Genomic DNA, 27,996 nt, shown 5'->3' with positions numbered 1-27,996 from the left:
ATTTCTGTTCTTTAGACGGAAAACCCCTGGAACAGCAAACCACGAGGGTCCTGTCCCAACCGGTTCGTGAGACGCCCTTGCACTGAGCTGCTCAAGTACCTCACCTCTAGCGACGAGGCCTTCCAGACCAAAGCCAGGGAAGCCAAGAGCACCTGGACAGGTTGCGGCAAGGACAGAGGAGGGGCTTGCACGTCCTCCTGCTCATCTTCTTCCTCTCCATCATCCTCGTCCACTTCCTCTTTCTCCTCCCTGTCGTCCTGCTCCTCTTCCACCGCCTCCAAAAAGAAGACGTCCTCTGCCTCCCCATCATCACAGCAACAGCAGCAGCAGCAACAGCAGCTGGCAGTGCAGGCCCAGCGAGGTGAGAGCCAGGCAGCCGGCACGTGTAGTGTGGCTGGTGAGGGGGCGGGGAAGTGGCGGCGGTGTACTCAAGAGGGGCACTCCGCCCCTGTTGCGCTGTCCCATGGAGGCAGCTGTGGCCATGCCTGCTCCGACGAAGAGGGGAGGCCGCCAGGCCTGCAGCCAGGTGTTGACCCAGGCAGCTTGGCCGCTGCCCGCTTTATTAGGTACATGCACTCTTACTCTCTCCCGCCTAGAGAGACGGGTCATGCAGGCAGCTGTGGTCATTGCCTTGAGGCGGGCGGCTTGGCTGAGGCTGGCCGTGCTAATAGGCACATCACGGTGACCGTTAGGAAAAGGAGGCAAGAGCTAGAGCACCCCATGCTCAGTCAGCTGCTCACCTCCAGGCCCAGGCCAGCCCGTTACCGGGCTCACCTGCAGGTGCCCCAGAATAAAGGGCGAGTTCTACCAGACACAGCTTCTAGAGTCCAAGAGAGCCACAGACACTTAGAGCGAGCTAGTCGTGAGCGCCCTAGAGAGGTACCTAGCTTACACAAGCAGGCATTTGTGGCCGACCAGAGCAATCTTGAGTGTTCGGCAGAGCTTAAATTAGACCTAGAGAGCTGGTTGAGCATGCCAGAACAGGTGACAGGAGACAGCTTGCATGATCTGGTGGGCCAAGCCGGGGAGGATGTTTTTGATGATGTCATAGGCAGCCTCATGTCATTCTCACAGGGCCTGCCAAGCCCATTGTTCCCAGACTCTTTAGTTCCAGAGCTCACGCCCTCCGACTCACAAAAACAGGCACTCCGCAGGCACCTCGATGACCAAGTCCCACCAATGTTAGGTAATCATTGCTGCATCCCTGCCCTCTCTCCTTTGCCTCTCCTCCTTTAACCGCTTCCCAGTTTGACCACACTAACCACAGCGCTAACCCAAACCTAACATTTACTTGGAAGCAAAAACTGATGCGGCTCCAAAGCGTAAACCTCTGAATTGGCACAAACCTTTGTCTGTAGATTAATTATAAATGAAAGATGGGGAACGCCTGCAACACTTTCAACTATCACGTCGCCCAATTTCAAACTCCGGTCTGTGCTGAAAAGCTTATTTCTCAGGCTGCCGTAGTATAGCTGTCTAACTGAGAGATACTCCCTAGCTGCAGTTGGAGATGGTCGCAGCCTCAGGCAACTGCACACGCTTCCTTGACTCTTCTTTCTTCCTCTGCTTTGGTTTCAATTGCATGCAAAACATCTTGTTAGAGTTAATTTTAGTACCAGTATGAAACATTTGTGCCGTTCTTTTTCATGTCATGGTCTGTTTTTTGGGGGGTATTTTGTTTTTTTTTTTTTGTTTTTTTTACGTTTTCTACTCATTCTTACTGTTGGAATGTGTTGGATCTTGTATGATGGGCTGGGAAACTGAACACATGCCATCACTCCATCCTGCCTCACAAAGTATGCAGTCAGATAAAGACAAAAACTATGGGGTCAAGTTAGTCCAACTATTGGTTTTTCACAAAATTTCTGTCTGGCTGGAGAGTCATCTGGCCTTTCAGCGCAGGGTTGGATTTGCAACATCATTGCTGTCACTGATTAAGTCTAAGATATTAGTTGTAGATATGGACCTGAAATATCTTGGGTACAATGTGAACTAGTCAATTAATTACCCATGCTCCTTTGTGTTCTGCAGCCAAACCAACCATCTTGCCACTTCCTTTGACCCCAGAGTCTCCAAAGTAAGTGAGAGAGTTTTTACACAACTTTTGTAGAGCAGACAAAATCTGAACTGAAAAAAAAAAACAACAACAACAACGATGAGGCATTTTGTTAATTTCATTTCCATTTGTAAGCTCACACAAACACTTTCAGCACATCTCTGTTCTCATATATTTCTTTTTCTATTTTGTGTTACAGTGACCACAAGGGATCTCCGTTTGAGAACAAAACCATTGAACGCACATTGAGTGTGGAGATCTGTGGAACCCCAGGTAAACAAACACAGAGTTTCCGCTCATAACCAAGAAATGAAAATGAAAATTGTACTTAAAACAGACAGATGAATGGTGCAAAAGCCATTTGTCTGGCTGTTAATCTGAAATGTCTTACTAGGTGTCTTTTTATCATTCACTAGTAAAGATAACATTTCTTTGGCAAAGGTAAAAGTCTTCTACAAGCCTACTTTGATAGATTAATTAAAGTGAAAGGTTCAAGGTGAACTGATGGAACATGGTCAGAATTTTACAGAGTCCTTCATTGATTATTTTTTTAATTCTTTGGCTGATTTATTGGAAAGTTTCACTCTTCCCCTTTGAAGAGTTAATATTCTCTCTTGCTCATTTAGACTCTAATGCTTTTTGACTGGGCAGCTCGCTGCTTCAATACATCAGAGATAAATTGTTGTGGCATTATTATCGTTTTAATGGGCTTTGCCGTGCAATTTGGTTTTGCCGATATTATCTGGATCCTTGTTTTTCAGACTGTCTGGCAATTTGATTAGAGACATTAAGGTAATTTCCTATGTTAATTCTGCTATTTATGAGAAGGGCCTATTTGTGAAATTGAGCCAAAGCATTTTTATGTAATTTAAAGGGGAATAACACATTGGTGTTGACCCAAAGTAATTAAACCCTGACGAAGTGTATGTCAGCTGGGGCTGAAACACAGCTCTTCAGCAGTTCTTCCCTTTCTCACTTTCTTTCTCTCAGCATAAATCATGCAGGTAATTATTTCTGTATCCCCTGTGCAGAGATGAATCATTCCAGGTCAATAAAAACAAAATGGCTGCCCTTTCCCTCTCACAATGTGTCTTGGTGAATGGGCCATTTGGTATTCACTTACTACAAGGTAATAGCCCTCAGTATACAGATTTGACCTAGCCCGAAGGTACAATGTAACTCTGTGTTTGGTGTTTTTGCTCAAATGTGGATTATGTCATAGCAGTTTAGTGAAGCTGCGCGTTTTGAGGAATTTTATGACTTCTACAAGCTATTCGAGTTCTTGATTCCCTATATTAAAGATTTAGGAGTCATGTGAAGTCACCTTTACAGGCTCTTTGCAGTTAATTTATCTTTGTATTTAATGCATGAGTTTGTGCCTACTAACCTGAAGCAAAATCCAGCACTGTTTAATGCAAAACTCAGGAAAGCTACACAATTTTTTTTTTTTTAGCTGAGACCCTCTTTTCAGATTTGGGATTCAATGCTGAGGGGAAGTGCTTTGCTGAAGCTCTTTAAGGAGCATTAGTTTACATTCTCCTATAATGTGTCTGCTGTCCTATATACTACCTTAAACCCTTCTTACTCATATGTCTTTACTTACGATCATACCAGATTAAATGATTACAAGTCACTGTAAAGCCAGATAGGACTCTGAAGTCATAAAATAAATTTCCATTGGGGTTTGTGCCATCATGACAGCAGTACGAGAAGCCATTTTTACGGTACTGTTCAATTAGAAAATGCCCAGGCGTTTCACTGCAGAGCAAAACACCTTGACACCTGCGGAATAGCCAGCGCTATGAAAGTGCCATATTTAATACCATTCCCTAATCCCCATCCCTCTAATAGATTAACTTGAGCAGGGGTTCCTTTAATTATGGTATCATATGACACCCAGGTCATTCTGTGTTACGCTCCTTGCATGGCGTTTTAAGATTACCATGGGGATCAGTTCTGTAAGCTTTAAGTAATAATTCGTTCAGAGGTCCCTGCGTAATTCACACCGTTCCAGAAACAGACAAGAGAACCCACCAGTATATGATTAGTGTTTGTATCCGTGTGCATTCATCGTGGCTGCCTTTGACTGAACAGCACATATTTATGTAATGAAATTTATGTAATGTAATGTAAAGGCGATAATGGTCCTTGGTTTATGACCCTGCGTGCATTGTATGTCCAGATGGTGTTTGATTGGTGCAGCAGAAGTTCCTTTGGCAGTGCATGCTTTCTTTTCATAGCTCATTGCATTGGCATAATGATAAATTTAGTCATGGCCACTGTTGTTTTGTATGCCGAATCAGGCTTGTGCCTGCTGCAGTACTGTATCCATTTAATTTCGTGATTGACGTAGACAGATTAAGAAAGAAAAAGAGAGAAACAGTAAGGGGAATGTTCTTTCAGACTACTGAAATATCAGTTTCAGTATATGATCGTAAAAGGAAGTGGTCCTGAAAAATATTCCAAAAATGACTGTAGTTTGAAAAGAAAAATAATTTACTGACAGGTTGTTGTCGTAATGTGTGATTGGATCAGGAAAACAGAAATCTGAGAGATGTCAAAATAGAAAGCAAGAGGGAGAAGTAGAGGAAAATAAAGAGGAACTACCTCCGGTTGTTTGTGCAAGTGCATTAACCATGCCATAAAGCAGCACATCTCAAGACTTCCCATATAAATGCCATCTGTTGGCACATAAATCTATCAAGATAGCTGGGGGTTCATGAGGAGAAAAGGTGGCAAAGATGAAGAGAATGATAACAGCTCCCGCATCACCGTGCTTTCATAGCAGTCCCAAGAGAACGCCATTCATGCATCTGTCTAAAGCACCAGTATTATTATAAGATCTGACTGTTTACTTTCTAATGAATTAGGACTGGAGGAAGTTTAATTGAGTAGCTCTGTCTGTATCATGGTGCAATCTGAGGTCACATAAATCCGTCAGGGTTGCAATAAAATGCGGATAAGGATTAGGTCTAAATGAAAGGCAATGTTTTAATCAGGCTCAAGAGCGTGCTTGTTCAATCACTTAGAGACAGACGAGGAACGAGAGGGATCTCGTTTGGTAAATCTGTTGTCTCTTCTTCCCTCCAGGTCTGACACCACCTACCACGCCTCCTCACAAAGCCAGTCAAGAGAACCCTTTCAAAGTATCACTCAAAAACAAGCTGTCTTCATGCTCTCCCTCGGCCCTGACAAGCAAAAGGCCCAGGCTGAGCAATGGGGGCTCTTGCCCTCAGCCAACCAGTGGCTCTATTCGGAAGGGCCCAGAGCAAACTGAGCTCTATGCCCAGTTGAGCAAGGCCTCCTCCACAATGCCCCTAGGGGGCTTGGAGGAGCGTCGGGGCAAGCGGCCCATGCCCCGTGTCTTTGGCGATCACGACTATTGCCAGTCTACAAGCACAAAACAAGACAGCACCACCATAGCTGCAGCGGTAACTGGGCCAATGGAGGGCCGGCATGTGGAATGTAAAGACTCAAACATGCCGACCTCCTCTACTTCTACATCATCTTTGTCTTCCGCCTCCCCTTCGTCTTCCTCCCTGGCCAGGCAGCTTCAGGGCCTTTCCTCCAAAGCTCAGGAGGCTTGTCCGGACACGGATGCTCACGGACAGGACCGTGACTCCACTTTGGGCTCCAAAATGTCAGTGGACGGCAGTTCTGCTGGCAGAAAACTACTTAGGGACCAGGAGATCCGCGAAGAGCTCAACAAGCACTTTGGAAAGCCTCAACAAGCCTTCTATAGTGGGGTAGTGGGAGAGCAGAGGAGCATCCGGCCTCTCGAGGACAGTGACTCTGGGGATGAGTACCCCGGTCTTCTCAATGACTACATACACCCGGGTCTGCCTGACTTTGAGGACCTGGAGGTAGGCCGGGAGCGCCTGCTCTACTTGGGGGAAGGTTCTCCACTCAAGCTACTCCTCGAAGGGTCACCCTCCAGCTCCCCTTCCAGCAGTTCATTCTCATGGAGCTCCGTCTCTCCTCCTTCCACTCAGCACCTCCGCTGGCCACGCTCCCGCTCCCGTTCCTCATCTCACCACAGATGCAGATCCCTCTCCAGGTCTCCGTACTCCCATCCCGAGTCTCCCGACAGCCATTCTCCCTCTTGGTAAGTTCCGGCGTGAGCCTTCTGCCTGTCTCAGAAACACGTTTACCTAGCAATCTTTTTGGACATGAATCCTCTCAGCAGGAGGGGCTTTAAAGAAGGTAAACATCTTTCTGTGGCTGTCATTGCGATGAAGCGCAAGTCTGGGTCTCACAGCATGGCCACTGAAGTCGTTACGGCTGATTTTGCACAAGCAGAGAAAAATTACATACAATAGACAGTAAGCGTTGGTTTTGAGAGACACAAGATAAAATGAGCTTGGAAGATAAACAGTATCTTAGGTGGTAAATTGCTCATCTACACACTTGCTGTTACACCAAATGAGCCATTCCAAACCTGAGTTCAGACATTCGCTTGCCATTATAGCGGTACTTTTTATAAATTGCAGAAACACCTTCAGAGGCATTTTGGAGTTTAATTTAGAAGTTTTTCATCTCTTATGATTCGCAAACAGCGCAGATGACAAATAGAGTCCTGCAGAGTCATTTATTGGGCAAACAAGTTTGTGTCACTTGAGAAACTTGAGAGACTTATGGAAGTCTCGCATTGTTTCCTCAACGGACCTTCATTCTTTTAGCTTGAATTTTAGATTAATTTCTCTCCAGCGCTCTTTGATGGGGCTCTGTTGTTTTTAGTAGCAGCTGTTGTTTTGCTCGACAGCGTTGCCCGCTCCATCCCCGCGAGATGAAAGAAACGCCCAGCGAGTGAAGTCCTGAACATTTTAAAGTGGGTTACATCCAGACAGCATGCCAGAAAGACAATATTTACAGTGCCTCCTTTTGAGATACATAGCAATTGTACTGATGAAGCAGACCCTAAAACCGAAATACAGAAGATTTCTCCAATTTTATACCCCAACTTGATATCAAGTGACATTGTCATTGTAAAAATATATAACTATACGTCTGATTTTAGTCACATCAGCATTGTTTTCCCCCTTTTTTAATCTAGTTTTAGCCTTCATTTATCTTTTTTAGCTTATGCCTGTTGTTTAAAGTTATACATACATTTCAATTGCCTGTGGTCCTTTAGAAGTAAAGACAATGTTCAAGTGTTCAGGCTTGGTTTTGCATTTTTCTAAGAATTGTGTTATCTTTCTGCTTGTATGCAGGTCTCCTCACAATTTGGATGATAGCACTTTTATTCCCAGGATTTATAGAAGCCCTCAGTCCCAGGCTCATTCTATTTTTGGGCGGAGACCCAGGTAAGTGCTGTGCATAGCAAATACTTTTCCATTTGTTACTCTTTAATATACTGTGCATGTATTATGTGACATTTGCGCTAGAAAAATTCATATATGCTGATAAAGACCTGTTCATGAGACAGACTTAAATAAGTGCTGCAAGATAATGTACTGTGTCTGCAATACTTTCAGAGGCTGTCCTTATGCAAAGGAAGCAAGTCATTTGCTGACTCCGTCTAATTGATATGATGAGTTATGATGATACATCATTTCAAGATCTTAACTTTTCAAACTTTTACAATAAAGCTTTCATTGGCAAGAGTAGCTTGCATTAGGGACTCGCTACCTCCCAGCTACACCTTTTCCCTGATGGTGCTTTAGTCCACTCATATTGTGCTTTTACACCATGTTGCCTCTGTTGCAAATGGCTGTAGAAAAAGTTGCACTTTTTGGATGTGAAGTTCAAACTAAGCAAAAAGTAATGGCATGTGAAGTTGTGCTGACAGACACAGCTGCCAAATTTCTGCCATATTCCCTTAAGAGTCCCGCCATTGGGAGCTGTAACCTTTTGCGATGTAATGAGACATCTTATTAATGTGTTTGTTTGTCTTCCACGCTAAGAAGAATGGAAAGCAGTCTGCTCTGAGCGAGCTGATTCCCAAGGCCACTTGAGCAAAACAGCAAACAATACATCTATGTACTCAGAGAGAAAAGTTTTAATGCTCAGTGGTTGCTCTTTCACAGCTCAGAAGACATAATGGAGTTCTCAATTATGTTTCTTCTACAGTTCCTTTTTGGAAAAAATAAAAACCGAAGACCTAAAAACAATTTTTTTGGAACTCGTAGCTGAGATTTAGTTCTTGAAAGATTTGACAAGACTTCCCACTGAATCCTTTTTATTTGCAGAATTGACATTTTTGAGATATTTTTTGAAACTCTATAGGAGACACTTGATATTACTGGGGACTTTTTTTCTCAGAAAAAGTATCTGAGAAGCAGGAGACCTAAACAAGTATCTCCATCTGCTCTCATCTTGGAGAAACAATTCAGATACTAAAGATAATAATTTTTTTTTTATAGTTGTGCGTTTAGAACTTGATACAATTTTTTTTTTTTTCAACTGCAGGTATGACAGCTATGAGGAATACCAGCATGAGTGTCTGAAGCGGGAAGAGTACCGACGTGACTATGAGAAACGGGAATGTGAGAGGGCTGAACAGAGAGAGAGACAACGGCAAAAAGCAATTGTAAGTGCACCCACCTAAGTACTTTATTTAGTTATTAAATGTTTCTTCAACTATGTACACATTTATATCCATGGGTTGTTTTTTATTAAAACTTACAGGCTTCAAATATGAATAAAAGCCGCTGGTTTGTTATATAAAGCCCATATAAAACTCAGATTTTCAATCTAAAAAAAAATGTTCAGTAACACTTTAGATAAGGCAGCACATATTCACTATTAAGAGTTTTCCCTCAATAAACTCCTAATTTGCTGCATATTGCAAGTAAGGTAGTTGTTATGTTTAGGTACAGGTTAAGGTTAAAGGGATAGTTCACACAAAAATTTACATTTTGTCATCATTTACTTATTATCAAGTTGTTCCAAATCCACGTGTTCCACCCAAAAAGTTTCTATTGTTGGTATGAATGTTGGTAACCAAAAAGTTGCTGGTAGTCATTGACTGTTTGGCTACCGGCATTCTTCAAAATATCTTAAGTGTTCAACAGAAGATTTATACCGGTTTGGAACAACTTGAGGGTGAGTAAATGATGACAGAATTTTAATTTTGGGTGAACTATCTCTTTAATGGATCTAGAATATTGTCTTGCATAATGAGACATTAAGTACTAATAAACAGCCAACATGCTACTAAAATGCATGTTAATTAGCAACTATTAATAGAGAATGTTCCGTAATCTAAAGTGTTACCCAATGTTCATTTAAAAACATTGATAAGATTTATTTATTTTTAAATTAAAACATGGTATTCTGAACAGCAGTAAAATAATAACTAATTAAAATATATGTTGTGCAATTTCAAAAAAAAAAAAAAAAAAGAAAATGTTATTTCCATCCCAGAATGATATTAAACACAAAAGGAAATTACACTGGGTTGAAAATGTTTCAGATAAAATGACAGATTTTTTTTTTTTAAAAGTCTTTCCACTGTTGAACATTTATTAGTAGACAATTTAAGCAAACTAGTGAGAGTGTGTTTTAAAGCTGTTGATTTTCTAAAAGTCCACCGGGCCAAACATGCCCATAGTAGAAGAAACCCCTATTACGCTTGGAGGTGTTTTTCAGTTGTGGTCTCGCTCCTGCTGGCAGAAATCGTAGATTAGCACAGACGTTATCCTTCTCTCAGGCTTTCTCTGCCTCCATCACTGTGTTTGCCTACAGAAAGCTCGAAGCACAGCCAGTGCTCTCTCTCTCTCGCTCAAAAAGTGAACTCATGCAAAGACGGCGCTCTGAATCATTCAGGCTACATGCGTTTCCTCTTTATCTCCTAGTTGTGTATTTTTAACATCTCCGTGGCGTTTCCAAACGGTGCCGGATTCTATTAATCACACCATGGGCTAAATGCTTTCGACCAGACAAGGGAAAAGTTTAAATAAGACCCCCCTCCCCCCCAAATCAAAGGTATGTTAATACTTGGACTCAAAAGGAGCAGTTTAATTTCGAACACTTACATATTTGAAATGCAGTTCTCTGAGATGGAATATCAGTTTTGTTCTCTCTCACTGTGCCTGACCAGACTGTGAAATGAGACGGCTTTCCAACTCAGTTCACTGATAAATGCACACGTCAAATAATGCACGCATGACTCGGCCCAGCGTACGTTTTTTCCCCCTTTTTTTCTCTTTTCTCCGTGTTCTGCGGCAGCGAGACAATTACTAGCAGCGGCGGCTGAGCTGTCAGAAGAGGTTTTGGGGGGGCAAAGGATGTGAGAGCTTCATATGAAGCGCTAGTCTCAGGGTGTCATCTTTAAGACCTCACCGCATTTATCAGCTGTCAGCAACAAAACCACCAATTCAGCAAACACTTTTGTCTCCTATTGTACATGATGGAAGCGTGAGGGGAGCTTCAGAGGAGATACAAAAAAGAAACAGCCCTCCCAGGTGTTTTGGCTAATTTGTAGTTTTTTTTTTGTTGTTGTTGTGACACGGTGACATCATGTACACGGGTGAATTATGACTCTGTTGAGGGCCAATAGATTTGTATCATAATTTTATGTATGACTTACAAGAGACCTCTGGATATTGTTGAGGATCATAAGTATATTTTGTCACACATAATGGCAGGTACATGAGCATATGAATAAATAATGCCACGTAATAAGGCCTGAGGCTTGTGTTTTGTCTCAAGATTAGCAAACTGAATTAAATACCTCCATTTTATGAATTCAGCCTGGTGGGGTCTTTACGTTTTCTCAATCTATGCGTTCTCTCTTATGCTTCGTTGAATAATGGAACAAAGTGATATTAGCCTGTGGCTAAAATTGATGATAAACGCACACCTGTGACTGCATATCAATTAATTTCTGTTTTAATGCTTGGTGTAAGCGCCCTACATTTAGACATATGAACAATTAATATTTGGTAAAAAGAATTGATTATTATTTTTATATTAAGCAGTTTTGCAATCCTTTGTAATGTGCTATAGTTCATCCTATCCATTTTAAGCGATTCAAAAATCTGATTGCATGATTTGTCACCTCTCAAAAATGTTCACTGCATTTTTTCATAAATGAGATTGATTGATATATATATATATATATCTATATATATATATATATATATATATATATAATTTATTTTATTTTTTTATTTTTTTGATATTTTAAGTAATTTATTTATATTTAAAAATAAAACCGTTAGATTGAATTTGGTTCACCTGAAGATAATAAAAACCATGTGATATATAAAATATGGAAAACATTATCAACCTTTTATTATTTTAACTATTTTTATTGATTGATTGAATCTGCTTGGCAATGATGGCGTTTGGTTGAAAAGGTATCCTTTAAACCATTTCACAATGAAAACATAAATATCAAGATTTATATTGAATATGTGACCCTGGACCACAAAACCAATCTTAAGTATATTTGTATACATATATTGGCTATATTTGTAGCAATACAAATCTAAATTATCAACTTTTATTTTATGCCAAAAATCATGGATATTAAGTAAAGATGATGTTCCATGAAGATATTTTGTAAATTTCCTACCGTAAATATAACCAAACTTCATTTTTGATTAGTAATATGCATTGCCAAGGACTTCATTTGGACAACTTTAAAGGTGATTTTCTCAATATTTAGATTTTTTTGCACCCTCAGATTTCAGATTTTCAGATTTATTTCAGCCAAATATTGTCCTATCCTAACAAACCATGCATCAATTAAAAGTTTATTTATTCAGCTTTCAGGATGTATAAATAATGTAATAATGTATAAATCACAATTTAAAAAAAAAAAAGATCCTTATGACTGGTTTTGTGGTGCAGCTATGTCAAAAGACTGTAAAATATTGGGATGATTTTTTTAGCTGTATCGCCCAGCTGTAGTTGTAAACACAGTAGACGGTTAAAGATTGATGAAAGTCATCAACCTGCAAGTATAACAAATTCTGCACATACTGTATAAAAGATGTGGATGTCTGCAGCATTTATAAAACTCAAAACAACTCTAGTCATTTTTAGCTGATAAAAATTTGCTATAAAATCAACAGAGACCAAAGTTATATTGTATCATAGCTCTATAATATGATTCCCTCGTCCAGTTTGCACAATCCCATGGATAGTCCACATTTAAGAGAGAGTCTGACTCTTTCAGTTTAGCTTCTTCTTGTCCACACACACACACACACACACAAAACAGAGTGAAAAAGATAAATGAGAGTCCTCCAGCCATTTCCTCCAAACTGTTCTTGGCTTTCCCACAGTGGTGGATGTTAATTACAGTCATGGGGTGAGGTTGAGAGAAGTCAAGGAGAGAGGGAAGTGGGAAAAAAAGAACAGCAGAAGCACTATGTTAGACTAATCCCTTCTCTCTCTTTCCCTTTATGACCAGGAGGAGAGGCGAGTGGTGTATGTGGGACGTCTTCGCACCGACAGCACACGCACAGAGCTCAAACGCCGCTTTGAAGTCTTCGGCGAGATTGAGGAGTGCACAGTCAACTTGAGACATGATGGGTAAGACCGTGGGCCTGCGTCTGTATGTTTTTCTGGATAGTGTGTGTGTCAAATGGTTAAAGGGAGTCAATATTTTCCTTCAGCATAAAAGGAATCGTCTAAATCTAGTTAATGATGTACTTGTAGCCATTGGACGGTGATTAGTAAAGCAGACTTCACTGCTTCTCATTGCACATGCAAGTGCGAAAGCGAGAAGTCACATATTTAGGGCCACATTTACTAACAGCTTCGCCAGTGCAAACCCTTTCTTGGCATTAAAAAACTACTGTCAGGATTTACTAAAAATGCGCACTGAAACATTAGTGATAGAAAGGCGTGGATGCAGTTATTTTTGCGGCTGAACTTATTGCATATGCATTTGTAGCAATTTTAATTTCAGATGCAAAATTTTTGTGTCTTTGGTGATTTGCTAAGGTTTGCATTCATTCTAATGGAAATTTAATGCCCCCAAAATCATGTTTTTACCCATTTTGCGCCTCTGTTGTTAGTAGATTACATGCATCTGATTATTATCAGCTCTTATTTGTGACCTTATAGTAATCTGCACTGCTCTTGGTAGATTGCGTTGGTCATTATGGAAATGGACTGACAGCATCTGTGTTCTTTAACTCTCTGGTGCTGTTTGGTTGTTTTTGACTGAAAAATTTTACATTTTGTTTTTTTTAGAATTTTTTATTTCATCAGAATGGTACGAAACTTGGTAATGGATTTGGCACTTGCAATTAAAAAAATAAAAAAATCATAGACACGATTAGAAAGGATTAAATGGTCCTGAAAAAAGTCACACTTGTACTCTTTGTCGTCAAAAATGAAGAATTTGGAAATTAATGGGAAGCAATTTTCAACTAGTGGAAATGTTTGTTACTGCACCCAAACAAAATTTTACTGAAATCTTTTTTTTTTTTTTTTAAATATCAACCTCAAATTTGGAACATAAATTATTTAGATTTATGGGTTTTATTGTCACACAGTTTTAGAATAAAACATGTCTTGCATGTTTTATGACAGTTTATGACAGTTTAAGTTGGAAGGTGATAAATGGATACATTTCTATAAATATAATTAAATATACAAAAATGCATATCTAAATATACAAAATGTAAAAGAAAGAAAGAAAAAAAAAAAACTAAAACGTAGTACATTCATTACTTTGGAAAAAAAAAAAATAATAATAATAATTTTTGACCACCACATGAGAAGCATCAGAGAGTTAATTTGCAGATTGTCAGTAGATCAGTAGATCACCCAGAAAACTTTCCACTCCCATCAGTGCTTTTATGGGACTGCAATATAACACTAATTTGTCCTGCTTGGTAAATCTGGCACTTACTGATTCCAATTTTGCATTTATATATGGCAGCTGATAGAATCACACATTGTTCCTATACTCTCTTCGAATGACACTTCATTTTCTATGTGTCAACCCAGGGATAACTTTGGCTTCATCACCTACCGCTACACTTGTGATGCACTCGCTGCCCTTGAGAATGGACACACCTTGCGCAGGTCGAATGAGCCTCACTTTGAGCTCTGCCTTGGTGGACAAAAGCAGTACAGTAAATCGAATTATACAGACTTAGGTAAGTATACAGGCCGGCTGCATTTCTACGCAACTGATTAGAGACACGACAGATAAAACCCAACACCTTAATACAGAATGAAAAACTGCTAGGATTATGATGTTATGATGCATTGTGGGAATTCTCTATAAAGTACTTCTGCTTTACCCATGTATGTGCATTGGTGCTCTGGATGGTTTATGCGAGTTGTGAAAACAGTAAGGATGGGTTGGAGAGCAAGGTCATCTCTCTATCTCTCTATCTATCAAAAAACAAATAAATCAACAATAGCATGTAACAAAATTGCAAAAATGTATGTATTTTGCTGTGTTGTGTCCAGTGTTGCCATTGATAATTAGTGCTAAAACTATTTCATTACCTGCAAAGCTCAATAGAAGAAAAAAATCTAATATAAGCAACAAAAACACATAACAAAATTACTAAAATTAAAATGAAAACTGACTATTAAAAAAATAAAAAATGAAAACTGACTATTAAAAAAATAAAAAATGAAAACTGACTATTAAAAAAAAAAAAAAGGTGATTAAAAGTATTAATAAATATTATTATAGTACAAAATACTACTAAAATAACACTGGTTGTCTCTGTCCCATCATGATGCATTTCTATCTTTCACACTCATCCCATCACCCTCTTCCCTAAAGGCTTTTAGACGCCCATGCTTTCGTTTCATATGCACCAAGCCCTCTGTCCAGGATTACCAAGGTGACAATCTAGATCAGATCGATGTGTCTTTGAGTGACAAATTCCTCTGTAAAATGTTATGGGGCTTTTTTTTTTCTACCCATGATGCCTGCGATAGGATTGTGGCAGTAATAGGCAATCATCATCTCCACCCAAAGGGGAAAAGTGTCTTTTTGGGGGAAGGGACGAGATAGGAGGCAAAGGAATTGAATCCTGAGGGCAGCACCTTTACATGTTCTGCAAAATGTGAGGTCAGGGACATGTAATGCTCGGGATGCTGGGATTATCCGTCTCAGTGGCGTTGATGGTGCTGCAGGTCAATGGAAAGGAACGAGCACTTTCCCTCAAATAATGAGGACATTAGCATGTATTTCAAAGGCTCAAACTAAGGCCAAAGGTATTCAGATTGTGGACATAATACGCTCTCCAAAGGTGAGCGCGGAAGCTTTGGTTAAGGGCCATATAGCAGAATCATTGTATTTGGGAATCTAGCCCCGCCTCGGGGCAGATGGATGGCTTGACCTTCATTTTCTTGAGGCCTTTGGCTAGACGCTGGGTTTTTACGGTGAGTGTAGGCTGAAGCGCAACGACAGGTTCAGATGAAGAGGGTATGGCGGGAAAAAGAAGCAAGTGACTAGAATAATGCGGCCTCAGAACCTTCCTCTCAATCTTCTGCCTTTCTCTTCCTCTTCCTCCTTGTTTTCTGTGACACCATCCATTAGTTCTAAGTAGAGCGCAGGGGCATTTTTCATCTTTCAAGGTGCGCGGCATGACACCGTTCTCCCCTTAGCCATAGTATTAGATCACGACTGGCATCTCCTGCATGCCACGGTCATTCCCATTTCTCAGGCGCTCCGACTGCCCCGCTGTGCATGTGGGGCACCATTTGTGAAGCTGTCTGCCACTAGAGATAAGACAGCCATATTTGTTATCCTGGATGCGAATCAAACTGTATGTGTAATGGTCGTTGGGTTCTGATCTTCGGGAAGTTGCTCCTGACTGTTTAATTATTAAACTAGGTGGTTCAAGACAGTTGAGAAGTATATTACAGCAGAGGTTGAGACAGAGGCCTAGAAGACTTATTTGTTGGGTTTTAAAGGTTGACCTCTGAATTTTAAAGTGTAATATATTAGGGGTGTAAGAAAATATGGATACACGTGAGTATCGCGATATTTTGTTTGGCGATACTGTATCGATTCTCCAAAACGGAATATCGATATTAAAAAATAAAAAATCATACAAGATTCATGGCAGTCGTTTCGTTTTGAGTTCATATCCCGACCGCTAGTCTTCATCTCTGAACTTAAACAGTGACAGGAAATACTAGCATCAGGGCACTCCACTAATGTTAGCGTTAATATAGTTCGCGCAACCTCGGTTCTGCAGCTTGCCGCGTCCCGTGTTGAAGAGCCTTTGCGCGGGGCGTGGGGCGCGGCGGGCGGTAGAGTCGCCGCGCAGCTGCAGCTTTCTCTCGTAATTCGGGGGCGTTTTTTGCAGTTGGGGCGGTGCTCGCGTCGCGATCTCGGCGATTCTACACGGACCATAAATACAAACTGAAAAACCTGTGAAATCCAAGTTGAAAAGTTCTGAGAATGTTTAACATCTGTATTTATTTGATTGTTTTACAATTCTTTCGTTTTCTTTAGGAATCCTGCACTTTATTTGTCATTGATATTAAGCAGATGTAATTTTTTGTTCAGATCAAATGTTATGACATTGCATGTCACAATTGTAAACTTAAACTGTGAAACTTTAAAGTAGAGTCTATAAATATATATTTTTATCTTTTTATAAAATACATACATTTAACTAAAGAATCATGCAAGCACTTGAATATTTCCCCCTTTACTCGTACTGCACAAAAAGTGGTTCAATAATGTTGAATGTTATAGGGACTGCAGTGTGTTCTGGTTAAACTATTTTTATTTATTTATTTTTTGCTAAGGTTTGCATATGGTGGTGTGTTCTTAATGACAGCTTTCCTAAAAAATATATATCCTATTCCTAAAATAAGAAATATCCCAATATATCTCCTTGCTTACAGTATCGGAATATATCGTATCGCAACCCCTGTATCGTGATACGTATCGTATCGCCAGATTCTTGCCAATACACAGCCCTTTAATATATAATACTGACCTGCAGTGACAAAATCTTCTTTAATCTTCAAAATCATTTAAAAATCTGGTTTACAATATATGTGTGAGGTTTTTAGAGATGTGCTCTTTGTGTTTTGGACAAGCATTTTCTAGAGATCATGATATAAAAAATACTAAGACAAAATTATGAAATAAAATGTTGAAACTGACATTTCAATTATGAGATAAAGTCAAGATTCTGATGGTAAAAATTCATCAATTTACAAACAAGAAAATGAGGAGATAATGTCTAAATGTACAAAATGTCATAATTATGAGATAAATCAAGATTATGAAATACAAAATCATAATTACGAGCTAAAAAATTTGAAATTATGACAGTATAAATTATGAGAGAAACACGAGATAAAAATGCATAATTGACATTAAAAGTTAAAATTAGCAAAAAGAAAATTAGATTTTTTTGAGAATGAGAATTTCATGATTATGAGATAAATCAAGATTATGAAATAAAAAAAATAATGAGATTAAAAAGTTTAAAATTAAAAATCATGAGATCAAATTTAAAATTTCATTCATTTCTGACATAAAAAGTGTAAATTATGAAAATTTTTAATTGACAAGCAAATTATGAGCTAAACAGTCTAAACTGACAAAATGTAAATTATGAGATCAGACAAGATTATGACATACTGAAAGATTAAAAAAGTTGAAATTGACATACATTTAAAAAGGATTAAAAAGATTTATGAAAGCCAAAATTATGAGAGAATGCATAACTGTGACATTAAGAGTGACACGAGTCTATGACTTTTTATCTCATAATTGATTTAGCCAAAGCATGTTTTTAATGCATGTGGTACAAAGCGAGTAACACACAGTAGCACCTTTTTAAAAATGAGGCCAGTGTCTGTGATTTCCACAGATGTTCAAATGTGCCATTTTCTTCCTCCAGATTCCCATTCTGACGACTTTAATCCAGCCTCCACTAAAAGCAAGTACGACTCCATGGATTTTGACAGCTTGTTGCGAGAGGCCCAGTATAGCCTGAGAAGGTAATGAGCTGCACCAGCTGGCTGCAAAGAGAGGGATTCGCAATACCTCACTGTTGTTTCTGTTCTTTTGAATACAAGACTACAAGACGTTTTACACTTTGTCTAAGTGGAAAAAAGTATATGTGGATGAAAAAGCTCTACGTATGTGAAGGGATACATATACGTATATCTGCAAGCAAAGTTTACATGAACCTAGCTGCTGCAATGCTGTGGATAAACTTTACCTGTGGAATAGCCAGTGAAGTAGCGGACACTACTTTAGTGGACTACACAGATCCGTGTGCCGCGTGAGGCTCTGGAAGAGACTCGAAACTTCATCAGTGTTCGCTCCACACGCCGCATCACCCTCGGCACTTTTGAGAGGTGAAGAGTGCAGCTCGTTCGGTCTGTTTTTATTGTTTGGAGTTTATTTTTGTGGGCTTTTTTCAGTTCTTTTTTTAACCTGGTGTTTGGACGTGGTGTTACACTGTTGAGAAGGGTTTGAAAAATCTCTCGGATGTTCAAGGTAACATTGTCTACATTTACCGAGGGGGGGGGGAAATGTAGTCGCCTATTTACAAAACAAATATTTTTATTTGATGTGCATATCAGCGTTCTTTGTTTGTTACAGCTATGCACTGTAAAATGCAGCCTTTTTAAGATGAAATTTTCTTAATCGAGAATGTTGATCTGTAGTAAATACGATGATGTATAACCTTCATGGCGTTTAGATGACGTGATTTGATTGTAAAAATATGTATGGAGATTTATCGCTCTTTTTTTGGGGGGAGCATGCAGCAGTTTTTCTTTTTGATTTTTCTTCTTTAGTTTTTTTTTTTTTTTCTCCATTTTCATCCAATTTTGAAGTTTAATATCTCAGTGTTTTCCGTATATACATGCAGCGTGTAAGATAGAGTTTATGTTCACTATTGTGTAAAAAAAAAAAAAAAAAAAAAAAAAAAAAGCCCCGAGATATTTTTTTATCCTTTACGTCTTGAAGGAACGGAGAGCTTTTATTTAATTTCTCTGTGCACACGAATCATTGTTATAGTTCCTGTTTGATAATACACTTTCACAAAGAGACGATTACTCTTCTAACACAGAATTACTCATGCTTATTTATGTATTTATCTCAGTATTGTAATCAAAATATTTATGGCAGCCATCTCACGTGATGCGCCTTACAAATTTTGCTATTTATATTATTTGTTATTCAACAATCACTGGAAAGGATGTAAATTTAAAAGTTCTAAGATATTGTTTTTATATATGCCTTCAGAAATAGAACAAAAACATATTGTATGATCACATTTTAGGCTCACGATGAACTTTGCTGCTCCAAACTCATTCGTTTTTCTAGCTCCGAAACACTTTCATCCCCATTTTTCATCTCTTTTTTTTATTGCATGAAGCAATAAAATGATTTTGCAGGTATTTTGTTGTACCACAGAAAATCTGTGTCTTTGCTCCACACTTTTGATTATGTGAATGCCAAACTAAAGTTTACAATTTTTCTTTCCTGAATTTTTTAAAAAGAAAAAAAAAGATGTATTTGATGTAAGAAAAATAATATATATATATATATGATGATGCTAATCTTGTCATTACTCACACTAACTCAAAATAATGAAAAGTAATAATGAAAATGTGAATTAAAAAAATAAATAAAAAAGCAATAAATTATTTTTCAAAGCTGTATTTTAGCTCATGTTGTTGTATGGTTTTAGACATGACAAATTACCCAGACTCTGTTCATTCCAGTGCCTCGACACAGATGGTAAGACCACTGCTGGAAAGAGGAGTAGGTTGTGAATGCAGATTGTGTGTGTGTGTGTGTGTGTGAGAGAAGTAAGAATGTTATACAAGCAATGACTTAAAGGGTTAAAAAGCCAAAAGTTGCATCTGTGAGATCGAGTCTCTTTAAAAAGCGAGAGCTATTTTTGTCTTGGCTGTGGTTTGAAGGTACCTCAGAGGAACTGTAAATAATTGAAATCGCCCAAACACAACAGGCCCTTGTCACTGACACTCAAAGTAACCTTTTTTGTCAATTAAGGACAGGTTTTGTTGTGCTGATCTGTTTTTGAATGAGAAACCCACATTGTGTTTCTGCACTTAAAGAGGCATCATTATTTTCTGCACAGAGCTTGGGTATGACGTCATGTCGCGTTCGATATGTGTGGCTTTAATCATTGCAACGTGTCTGTTGCAAATCTGCTTTGTAAATTGCTGTAGCAATATGTTACAACACCTGATGGGGTGTATCTTTTGGAGTGGCAGACTTTTTACCATAGTAAAAACTACTGAAGGATTTGCCACTGGCTTGGACGATTTATTTTATTTTTTGGTGTTTCCATGAAGAAGCAGATCTATCTAAATGAGGCTGTGTGTGGTTTTGTGTGTGGATTTGATAGTGTGTGTGTACTGGGGGTCAAGGGGACTGTGTTTGGCTGTTATCTTCTATTTGTCTCCTATCCATGTTGCCTTCTGCTGAGTCCTAACCAATGCCTTTGTAGTTGTACGTATTGTACAATATTTGTTGTGAATTTTCTTTTTTCTATGTGTAGTTTTCATCAGCCTCACCATGCCAATAAAGGGATTTGTGTCTAATTTATTCTTTCCCTCCATTTTCTTGTGCATCTAAACTGTATGCAATTTGAAGTAGTCGCTCGGATGAGTGTTTCAGCTACAGTATGATTATGCTCAAGGCTGCATTTATGTGCTCAAAAGTACAGTAAAATTGTGAAATATTATTACAATTTAAAATAACTGGTTTCTGTTGTAATATATTTTAAAATGTAATTTATTCCCATGATTCAAAGCTGAATTTTCAGCATCATATTCCAGTCTTCAGCCTCACATGATCCTTCAGAAATCATTCGAATATGCTGATTTTCTGCTCAAGAAACATTTCCTATTATTGTTAATGTTGAAAACAGTTGTGCTGCTTCATATTTATGCAGCAACCATGATATACTACCATTCAAATATTTGTGCTTTAGGGGTTTTTAATAGAAATGAATGCTTTTATTCAGCAAATATGCATTAAATTGATCAAAAGTGACAGTAAAAACACGTATAATGTTACAAAAGATTTTTTCATTAAATATTAAGAAACAAAAAACTGTTTTAACATAAAAAAAATAATAAAAGTAACTGAGCAGCAAATAAGAATGATTTCTGAAGGATCATGTGACGCTGAAGACTGGAGTAATGATGCTTTGAACACAGGAATAAATTACATTTCAAAATCTATTCCAACAGAAAACAGCTGTTTTAAAATTGTGATCACATTTAACAGTTTCTACCACATTTGTGATCAAATAAATGCAGCCTTGGTGAGCAGAAGAGACTTCATTAAACACTGAAAAATCATAACATTTCCAAACTTTTGACCAGTACTGCATTGTGCCGTTAAAGCACGCATGTGAACATCATACGAGCTGTTTTGTGCACACTGTTTTGGATGACTCACTTGCAGACTTGGTTATTTTTGGCGGATGCTCCGCACGAACCTGGAAAATGAGTGATGATAATCTCGTGGAGCTTGTTTCTTAATTCCCATAACCTCTTCTGACGGCTTTTGCAAGCGCATTCGTGCCTGTAAAGGGGCCGAGAGGGTTTGATGGCACATCTGTCCAGCTGAAATGCAATACTGTATCATTATTATTCAGCCTGTGAAATGGTAGAGGAGGTGAATAACCTCTTCTCTTCTGTGAGAGATGTGGCAGGAGTGGACATTAAAGTTTAAAAGAAGAGGATCCAATTGTGGATTTTATTTATTTATTTATCTTTTTCATTAATGCTCGGGTTTAGCCTCAGAGAAAAGAGGCACTTCTTTCATTTTGCCGTCACAATCGTGCAGGCAGGAGGTCTCTCGGCGTCTGCCCTTTTCCACACAATGAAGCTGAGCTTCACTTCACCTCTGTCGTTTTGTGTGATACAGGTACTTACTCCAGCAATCCGTCCATATTTCATTTCACACAGCCATTGCTGAAAATGCCCATGTCTGCAGTTTTTGAGTGTCTATTTCTACCTGCTATCCTAAAATATGACTGTATTTGAAATAACAGTTAAATGTCTGAATTGCAGTCACTGACCAACTCAAATTCAGTTCAAACTGAAATTGCACAAATGTCTTATATTGCAGTAAGAGAAATATGCAGTATTTTAGCACCTTATATATACAACTATATATAAATTATAATGATTTGCTGTTCAATAAAAATTGATTACTTGGATTCTTTGATGACTGTTTTCTTATTTAAGTTTGTCATTTTATTTCATTTTTTTTATATATATATTTCAGTTTTAGTTTTAGTAATTTTAATATTCAGCTTATTTTATTTCAGTTAGTTCCCAAGGCAAATTTCTGAAAAAAAAAATCATGAAAAATAAGTAATAATACAGGAATATTTTAACAAAGTATATATAAAACTAGAGTAACAGGATCCTTCAGCAAGTCAATCTAATGATTTGCTGATTAAAAAATATTATTATGATCATTGTTGGATTTTGTGTATTCTTTGATGACTAGAAAATAAATTATATTTTTTTATTATTTATTTAGAATTTTTAGTAATTTTATATTTTATATTTCTATATATTTAATATTTTATACTATTTTTCTTATATACAGTCATGGCCAAAAATATCGGCACCCTTGGTAAATATGATCAAAGAAGCCTGTTAAAATTTATCTGCATTGTTACATTTTATTTAAAAAAAATCACAAAAAATCTAAACTTTCATTGGATAATGGGGTAATTAGTATTTAAAATGGGGGGAAATCTCATTATGAAATAAATGTTTTTCTCTAATACACATTGGCCACAAGTGGCCAAGGTTTGTGTCACAGCCTTCTTTGATCATATATACCAAGGGTGCCGATATTTTTGGCCATGACTGTATTTTTTATTTTTTTGTAATTTTAGTAATTTTTTTTTTATTTTAATTCCAATTGTTGAAAAATCTTTAAATAATTTTGAAGCCATTTAACAATAACAACCGGTAGAAATTCTAAAAGAACAGCAGTTATTTAAAAGTATTATTATTATTATTATTTAATTATATATTTTTTAAAAGAGAAATTGAATAAATTAATTTCTTCAAAAATATATCTTACTGACCCCAACATTTCTGAGTTCTTTTGAAAATACATATTCTAGTTTCAGCTGCACTGAAAACAAATAATGCAGCAGAAGTAAAGCAACATGGGATGAATTCACTGTGAGATTTATTAGGATGGAGTTCAGAAGCTGTTATTGATAATGATGAAATAACATCAAAGGGACAGTGAGCTGATACTCAGGATCCCTGAGCTCACCAGTCTGGTATTTTGAGGCGTCATCGACACCGATCCCAGCCTCATGCTCCATCTTCTTCTCTCTGGTTATTTTTAGAGAGCTTTATGAGCGCCACACAATTCCATTGTCTGGAGGTCTATCAGATTTACTTTCTCATGTAGGACAACAGCTCCCCAGACTTTCAGCCAATCGCCACCTGTAGAAATGAGTATATGAGGAACATGTCGGATGTTTACTCAATATTAACTTTGAAAACTTTTAAATATCACTGAGGATAGCAAATATGATGTTATTCGGTCTAATGCATGAGATATAAACCACAGTAAGGTGGGCAAGGGACCAGATTAATGTCAACGCTTTTATAAGGGTTTGATATGGAGTGGAAAAACATTCAAGTTGTTTACTACGTTTGAAGTTAAAGTTAAAGCTGGCAAAGTTTTAATATAGAATAAATAAAGAGTGGCTGTGTCTATAGATGGCAAACCTGTGAGATTGACATTTGCTGCTTTCAAGATTAAAGGTTGGTGTATAGAACTTCCACCTTATTTGCATAATTCATTTAGTTAACTGGGTGCTTAGCACAGACATTGCAATTAATTTGTGTTGTCAATTCAATAGTGTTGTTGTTAACGCAAAAATTACAAAAAAATCTTATAAATCTTAATAATTATTTTCATTGATGTAAATGAAGCTGAAATTAAATTAAAATATAAAAACTGGATTAAAAAACTTATAAATTTAAATTAAAATAGGAAAAAGAATAATGAAAAATACATAAAATGGGTAAGATGAAGTACTAAAATTATTAAAACTAAAAATACATTTAAGCTAAATAAAGCTATATGACGCTAAAAACAATTATAATAATTAGTTAAAAACTTACACTGACATTAGAAATTAAATAGAAATAAGAAATAAGTAAAATAGGTAAGTTGAAGTAGTAAAATTACTAAAACCCACACTGAAATAAATTAAAGATAAATAAAAAATGTAAAAAATGACAAACGTACAGTATATACTATAAAAGCACTAAAATAACTTTTTTTTAACTAAAATAAAAAAACAAATGTTAAAAAAAGAAAATTACAAAAGCTTGATTAGAATGTAAACTAAAATTAAAACTGAAAATATAAATGCCAAAAAGTCTTATTCAAAATACTGAAAAATATAGCAGTATATGATAGCAGATATTATATATAAAAAATAAAATAATAAAGCTAAATAGAAATATTAAACTTAAACAATGAAAATGAGAAAACCTTGACTAAAACATTAAATAATACTATAATACAGTATTTATATTTATATACTAATACAGTAAATACACTATAGTAGTACTAAAATTAATAAAACTGAAATAAAGCTAAATAAAAAATGTAAAGAAAATGACAAAGCTTCATTAAAAATAAACTAAAATGAAAATAAAACTGAAGAAATAAATATAAAATCTAATTCAAAATATTTTAGTAATAGTACTAAAATTACTAAAACTGAAATGAAATATTTGTAATAAATAAATAAATAACAGAATCTTGAATAAAACCTAAACTAAAATGAAAATAAAAAGCACATGAAGAGTTTATTTGCAAAAACAGATAACTCTGTTTGTTTTTTTTCTTCAAAAATCATGTTTTTTATTATGCTTTCATGTTTTATTCCGGTAGTTAGCTAGTATTTTTTAGTAATTTTGTACCTAATCAAAATAACCCAACTGCAGTTTGATTGAAATTAATTGGAATGCAGCGAAAAACCTTGATTTTTGAAAATTGTTGAAAACGGAGTTATCTGTTTTTGCAAATCATATATATAATAGTAGGCCTATATAAATAATCTTAAAATAATGCTGCTTTTAAGTCTACATCAAATATTTTACCAAGTGTGTTAAATAAGCCGATAAAGCGATATGCAAAACCAAACAATTAGTCAAGTAATGAGCAAAAAAAGCTGAGTGTGAGATTTCTGGCTCTTTCTGCCAGCTGCTCAACAACAGCCGTCCTCCATCTCCATCCACACGCTGCCATCTTCCGCTTTAAAGAGTGATGAGCGGCAGAAGGCACGTATTCCTCTTCTCCCAAACTATCAACTTTGGGGACCAAACGTAAACTTTGCTTGATAATTAATGACAGCAGACAAATGGCGGCTGATTGAGCAACTTGCCTTTATTGTCAATCAGCATCTGTTCTGCAGCGCCGGCGCAACACAGCGCTAATTACCTCGAGAGAGCTTAAGATGCCTTTATTAATAAAAATAATTTTTAACTTTTTTTTTTTAAATAAAAGGGTTTTAGGGACGCTGTGCAGGCTCATCTGAGGGAGGTCCCATCATGCCCTGAGGCAAACGCAGGCCTTTCAGATTGCTGCGGCACGCAAGTCTCCGGGACATCAGCAGAAAGTCATGGGTCGAGGGGAGCAGCGCTGACAGAGCGGGTTAGCACGCCGAGAGGTGGATGGGATGTTCTTCTGTCAGTGCTTTACCTTGGGGGGTGATGGGGGACCGATGGATGGACGGGGCGAGGGAGAACGATGGGACGGGAAGGAAAGATTCACACAATGGTGTCTCAGAACAGAGCTGTCTAGTATGGCATGATTTGGGGGGGGGGGGGATTTGAATTGCATTGTGGCTGTGATTTAAAATAATCCAGGTTTGCTGTGTTTGTTTCTTGGGACTCTTTGACTCCAAAATGCATGATTATATGAGCCCTTAAAGATTGCCTTTTGTTGATAAGTGCTTCGCATTACAAGTATTTAAAGACGGACAATGATGGAAAACGTAGGGCAGCACGATTTGGAGAACAAATTTGATTGTGATTTCAAAGAGAAAATCCAGGTTTGCTGTGCTTTGCCCAAACCCCATCAGATTATGAGCTGCTCATGTGTAAAAGAACACAGTGCTGTGCTTCACTCTGAAACACACAATGCACATATTTATTTGATGAAATCATAGCCTTTGCAATTTGATAATCGCAATAAGCCATATGATGATTCTGGTTTTATTTTGATTAATCGTGCAGCCCTGGGACAACGTAACGTTTTATGCTCATGCCAGATCCACTCCTGTTGAATAAAACATGCAAATGTAATGATGTGCAATTATTTTCCACATCATCAGTAATTTGGTTTAATTTGGTAATTATCAAGCGTCATCAATACTCATTAATGCAATAGCCGAGAGTCGGGTTGCTTGATATGACAGGCCAAATGACTTCAAAGTTTGCTTCAAACCGAGAGCATCCATCCATCCAGAAACACTACAGCATGCTGAAGATCTTTAAAAACAAATGTGAATATTTCCAGGCTGTCATAACTTGAACAGTTGGACATGAATAATTCTTTGACATGGTTATGTCCTTAGCTTTCGGTCAATATGATTTGACATGCAAGGATGAGAGAAAATATTACTGCCTGCACATGAGGTTTCAGCCACTTCACGGGACGCTTTTTAAATCAATAAGGTGTCATTTCATAGTGATTTTAGAACGATATCAGTAACATCCAAAAAAAAGCCTTATTCTACATTATGCTAAATGTTTAGCATGGCAAAACAGCAGCCAGAAAGCCATAGATGCAAACCGCTGTGAATGCACAGACAGTGAGACCGTAATTGCTTGTTTAAAATATCGGTGACCTTAATCCACATGCTAATGGCATAATTAAAGTGGTGTTTCATGGACTTCGTAATCTTCTGTGACAAAGCTTAAAATTCAATTAACCCCATTTGAACACTTTTGTTTCAGCTGTGTTTAGAAAGCTAATTTGCTTCAGATTTGACTCCACTAAACGTAATTAAGATTTAAAAATAATTTGGTCTCTAAGTACACAAGCATAGGATGTGTATGTCTTTAGCACACTGATTTGCTCTGTTTTCTGATATACAGGATGGCAAAATATGTATATTACAGGATGTCTTTGTATTAAAGTTCCCCTATTATGGGTAATGAAAGGTTCATATTTTGGTTTGGGGAGCCCTCAACAACAGGTGGACATGCATGCAAGGTCAAAAAAACATTTTCATTGTCTTATAATATGCATTTATTTTTACCTTATTTGCTCAACGACTCCCAAACGATTCGCTAAATGATTAATTTTTCCAAACCCCTCCTTTGCGTGATGCTAATCTGCAGTGATTGGGTCTCATTTTTATTTCATTATGCCTGTAATGCCTGATAAAGTAGCATTTGTGAGCACAGTGCTGCTTTGTGAACAGCGTTACTGGAGAAACAGCTATTTTACGGCTCCAAAAGAGACACCTAGTGGCGAAGAATCAATTTGCATTTTCATTCAGACCAATGCAAAAAGACCAACAAGTGGGCGGGCAATATGCTAATTTTTCATATTGAGGTCAACATGAAACGGCTTGGGATTCGTTTTGAAAACAACTTGTTTCAATGATTCAGAGTCGAGTCTTTCTTTTGAGAGACAATAACTTTATACACGGTGCACTTTCAGATTTCAAACTTTGCAGGATGATTTAATTTACTTACACACTGCATGAAAGGTCATTTTCAAAAAGCCATTATAGGGGCGCTTCATATCCAAAATCAAATTATCAAAATGAAAAAAAATGACAAATGGCCGAAAAAAAAAAAAAAAAAAAAAAAAAATTATCAAAATGAATCGTAAATTATTCAAAATTATACATAAACAAAGGAAAATGCTTCATTAAGTGCTGGTCCAATATAACAATATCCTGTTAAATGTACAGTTACCAATGTATGTGAACTTCCAAAATCTGCTTTTTTACCTTTAAAATTTA

General features: G+C 37.4%; 1 protein-coding gene across 2 annotated transcripts in view; it reads left to right on the top strand.

Moving 5' to 3' along the window:
• The window catches only part of LOC306887237 (peroxisome proliferator-activated receptor gamma coactivator 1-alpha-like), a 42,583-nt gene extending 23,115 nt beyond the window's left edge, over nt 1-19,468 (top strand). Inside the window, exons 5-13 of one of the 2 annotated variants that reach the window (XM_079444834.1) lie at nt 16-361; nt 2,032-2,077; nt 2,256-2,329; nt 5,147-6,161; nt 7,270-7,362; nt 8,468-8,588; nt 12,423-12,544; nt 13,973-14,124; nt 17,863-19,468. In XM_079444834.1, the coding sequence (XP_079300960.1) occupies nt 16-361; nt 2,032-2,077; nt 2,256-2,329; nt 5,147-6,161; nt 7,270-7,362; nt 8,468-8,588; nt 12,423-12,544; nt 13,973-14,124; nt 17,863-17,966 (2,073 nt within the window). In that variant the 3' untranslated portion in view covers nt 17,967-19,468. Of the gene's footprint in view, nt 1-15; nt 1,187-2,031; nt 2,078-2,255; nt 2,330-5,146; nt 6,162-7,269; nt 7,363-8,467; nt 8,589-12,422; nt 12,545-13,972; nt 14,125-17,862 lie in introns of both variants that reach the window. The other variant, XM_079444833.1, reaches the window with a different exon arrangement.
• The last annotated feature ends 8,528 nt before the right edge of the window (nt 19,469-27,996 follow it).

The sequence above is a fragment of the Barbus barbus genome (assembly GCF_936440315.1).
Source record: "Barbus barbus genome assembly, chromosome: 2".
Taxonomy (NCBI): domain Eukaryota; kingdom Metazoa; phylum Chordata; class Actinopteri; order Cypriniformes; family Cyprinidae; genus Barbus; species Barbus barbus.
The sequence above is the reverse complement of the archived record's forward strand: the minus strand, read 5'-3'. Positions and strand labels throughout refer to the sequence as shown.